The sequence below is a fragment of the Aegilops tauschii genome, chromosome 2, assembly GCF_002575655.3.
Source record: "Aegilops tauschii subsp. strangulata cultivar AL8/78 chromosome 2, Aet v6.0, whole genome shotgun sequence".
Classification (NCBI taxonomy): Eukaryota; Viridiplantae; Streptophyta; class Magnoliopsida; order Poales; family Poaceae; genus Aegilops; species Aegilops tauschii.
In genome coordinates, this window is record NC_053036.3 from 285729072 (window position 1) to 285732519 (window position 3448).

The 3448-nt window shown below is 57.9% G+C and overlaps 1 protein-coding gene across 1 annotated transcript; it reads left to right on the top strand.

Annotated features, from left to right (window-relative positions):
* Positions 1-406: 406 nt before the first annotated feature.
* LOC141040942 (uncharacterized) lies at positions 407-877 on the top strand. The gene has a single exon (XM_073507057.1). The coding sequence runs from the start codon at positions 407-409 to the stop codon at positions 875-877; it is 471 nt and encodes a 156-aa protein (XP_073363158.1).
* Positions 878-3448: the final 2571 nt, after the last annotated feature.

Consider the following 3448-nt stretch of genomic DNA (forward strand, 5'->3'; position numbering starts at 1 on the left):
CGCTTCCGCTTTCGGTCTACGAGGGTACGTGGACAACACTCTCCCCTCTCGTTGCTATGCATCACCATGATCTTGCGTGTGCGTAGAATTTTTTTGAAATTACGACGTTCCCCAACAGTTTCCCCTAGCCCTCGTGGGTGCCCCGCGTTCCTAGCTTCTCAGCCTCCCTAAGGCTTCACTCTCCTCCTGGAGCGAGCTTAGTCATCGGTTCGCTGCACGTTTTGCGCTTCCGGGGCCCCACACGGTTGCGTGTATCCTCGGCAAGTCCTAGGAGCCGGCGTCCAGTCGCCACTCCAAGCAGCTCTTCCGCGGGGCAAACGCCGCGCAGCCCTAGCCTGAGGTTTCACGGCCTCACGCGCGGCCTGAGTGCACCATCACCTTCGAATCCCGGGACCACCCCAAGTCCATGGCAGACGCCGACACGCTCCCCATGCTATGCACGCCCACCATCAGCAATGTCTCTATCACCAAGACCCTCATCGATGACGGCGCCAACCTTAATGTCCTCTCTGTCAAAACCTTCGAGACGCTTCAAGTGCCTTATGACCAGCTGATGCCCACCAGGTCATTCTCTGGGGTGACCGACGGTTCCACAGCTCCCCTGGGGCAGGTGCGCCTCCCAGTCACGTTTGGCACCCGCGACAACTACCACATCGAGCTCATCGACTTCGATATGGCCAACATTGGGCTCCTGTACAATGCCATCCTGGGGTATCTTGCTCTTGCCAAGTTCATGGCGGCAACCCACCATGGCTACAATGTCCTCAATATGCCAGGGTGCAACGGCATTATCATTGTCGCATGCGATGAAAAAGATGTGGTCTACTCCCTTGAGCACGCCTACCGGGCTGCGACGGTCAAGAACTCCAAGGGTTAGTGTGACATCGTGCCCCCTGAGGATGTACCCGCGAAGAAGAAGTAGTTCCTCCCCAAGAGTCATCCTAAGGCAAAGAAGGCACCCGCCTACAATACCTCGGGTGTTGCGCCTGTCACCGGGGCATGCCTTCCTCCCGCATAGGAAGGCGCGCCCGGCGCCTCCCTCTGGTTAGGCACGGGGGTTTCCACCTGGAGAGCATCTGACCTAACTGGTGTGGCAAGGAAGGTGCTCGGGAAGCACTTGGAGGATTGCTTCGATGTGCGCCCCCGCAAGCAAGGAACAGGGCATGAGGCGCCAGGAGCACAAGAATTCAACACCCAAGAGATCCGTGAACTTCAAGAGGTGCGGGCCCTGCGCGGTGAGCGTCGCCCCGCAGGCCCCACCGGCTCAGCTGCCGCTCCCGACGCATGCGGTGAGTAGCGCATGTGTGTAAACATCCCGGGCCTCAACAGGGCCACTTCCCAGGACCTCTTCTATCCTTCACGCATCAGCCAGAGAGGGGGTGTCCCCTGCAACTACAACTGCATGCCCTTCGGCCTGCTGAACGTGGGCGCCACGTACTAGCAGTTCGCGCAGCTCGCATTGGCGTCTCACGAGGTCCGGCGCATGGCGCTAGCGTCTCACGAGGCCATAGTGCATCACGAGCCACCAGGGCCTCAGGAGCCAACCAGCCCCTGAGGGGCAAACCTTCACAGCACACTTCGTCAGATACCTAGACATTCCGCATCAACATTGTCAGTGGACTTTTTGGTTTGTTCAATTGAGGGCGCCCCGCGGGCTGCATCACCCTCAGACTAGTTAGGGTCCACCCCTGTAGCCGCGTTGTCTTTTGCTCATGTATCAGATTTAGTTGTGCCTTGATAAAATCTTCCCAGTGTCTTAAATTGTGTGATCGGTGCTTTGACACCAAGGGAATCGCCATGCCCTCGTGAACCTGCTCTCGACCGCTTCATGACCAAGGATTGACACGGCATCTGTGCTCAGGTCCGTCCCTGTAGCGTTGTGAAATCCAAGCGACCTAGCTCTGTCTCACGGCCAGCTCCCGTGCACGTCACCTCCTGGGGTCCTTGGTGTATCGACCTCTCATGGGACTGCCGTGAGAAGGCAAGTAAGGGCGCTACCCGGTTTGTATGACCGCAATTGTGGTGCTTTGTAGTCGCGGTTGCCGCGCGCGAGGTGGTTCCTCCTCCCAGCATTACATGAGGAAGCTTGGCACGGTCTCTGTCCTTGGGTCTGTCCCTACAGCGTCGTTAAATCCAAGTGTCCGAGCTATGTCTGATGAGTCGAACCCATACACGTCACCTCCTTTGGGTCCTCGGTGCCTAACCTTCTCATGCGATAGCCTCAGGACTATCATTTGGCGCAGGTCACCCCCATGTCTCAGGTTACACGAGTGTGCATCCATGCCAGAAGCTAGGTGCAACCCGCTAGAGGAAAGAGGTAGGACCTCCTGAGCCCAGCGCTGGCTCACGAGCGTCTAACACCACCGCAAGTTCTGTCATGTTTGCCATGCGTACGAACGTGATACGGCTGTACACGCCCCAGAGATTCTTGAACAGAGCTCTTTTCCTACGCCCAGCAGAAGCCCCATGCTCCACGCTGACGGAACGGTCACAATACAACCATCCCCATGCCTAGTGGAAGCCCCAAGCTCTGGCTGGTGGATAATCAACTGAGGCGCCCCACGGGCCGCATCAACCTCAGGATGCCCATGCCTATCATGGCCGCCGTTCAACCCTTCAGCGACATCGTTCGTGGCTTCCCCCTAAGCCTCACGCGATCGGGGGCTAGACACGGAGCCTGTGGTCGGGTCAGTCCCAGCAGCGCTAAAAAACCCAAGGGACCGGGCTCTAGCTCACGGGCCTGCTCCCGTGCACGTCACACCACCAAGGCCCTTGGTGTCTAGTCTCCTCGGGTAACACCCAGGTGCAAGCAAATGAGCGCACGTCACCCAAGGTGAAGCTGTGCACATAGGTGTCCCCTCGGGACCGAGCACTCGAGGTACCTCACAAACACGCGCGCAACAAGTAAACCACCACCTGCACCATGTGAGCTAAGTATGAGAACTCACGGGATAGCCTCGCCATCGCCGATGTTTTCCTACATGCGGGCTGCTTGGGCGTCAAGGGGGGACTCCTAGGAATCACGCCTAAGGAGCCTTCACTAGTCCCATAGCCCCTCATCACCTGGCTTTGTCCAGGCATCGCGACCTGGCATTCCGGCGATGGTGGAGGTATGCACGGGGCTGGGCCCTGCCGATGCAGAGCACAAAGGCAAGCAAGGAAGAAATCGAGCACGGAAAGGAAACCGCAGATTACAAAATGTTACTACAAGCATCAAGCGTCTCACAAATTAAACCATTGTATTAGTCCTCTGTGAGGCAGGGTCAGTCTGTTCCAGGATAATAAAAGAAGTTTCAGGAAGAAGGGTTGTCGCCACCATTGTCATCGCCTACCTCGGCCTCAACGGGTCCTCCGTCGCCACTGCAGGAGGACCTCTCAAGCAGCGCGGTCACGTGGCCCGGACAGCTTCCACCAGGTCACCGCGGGATTCTTGGGGGACGAGGACTAT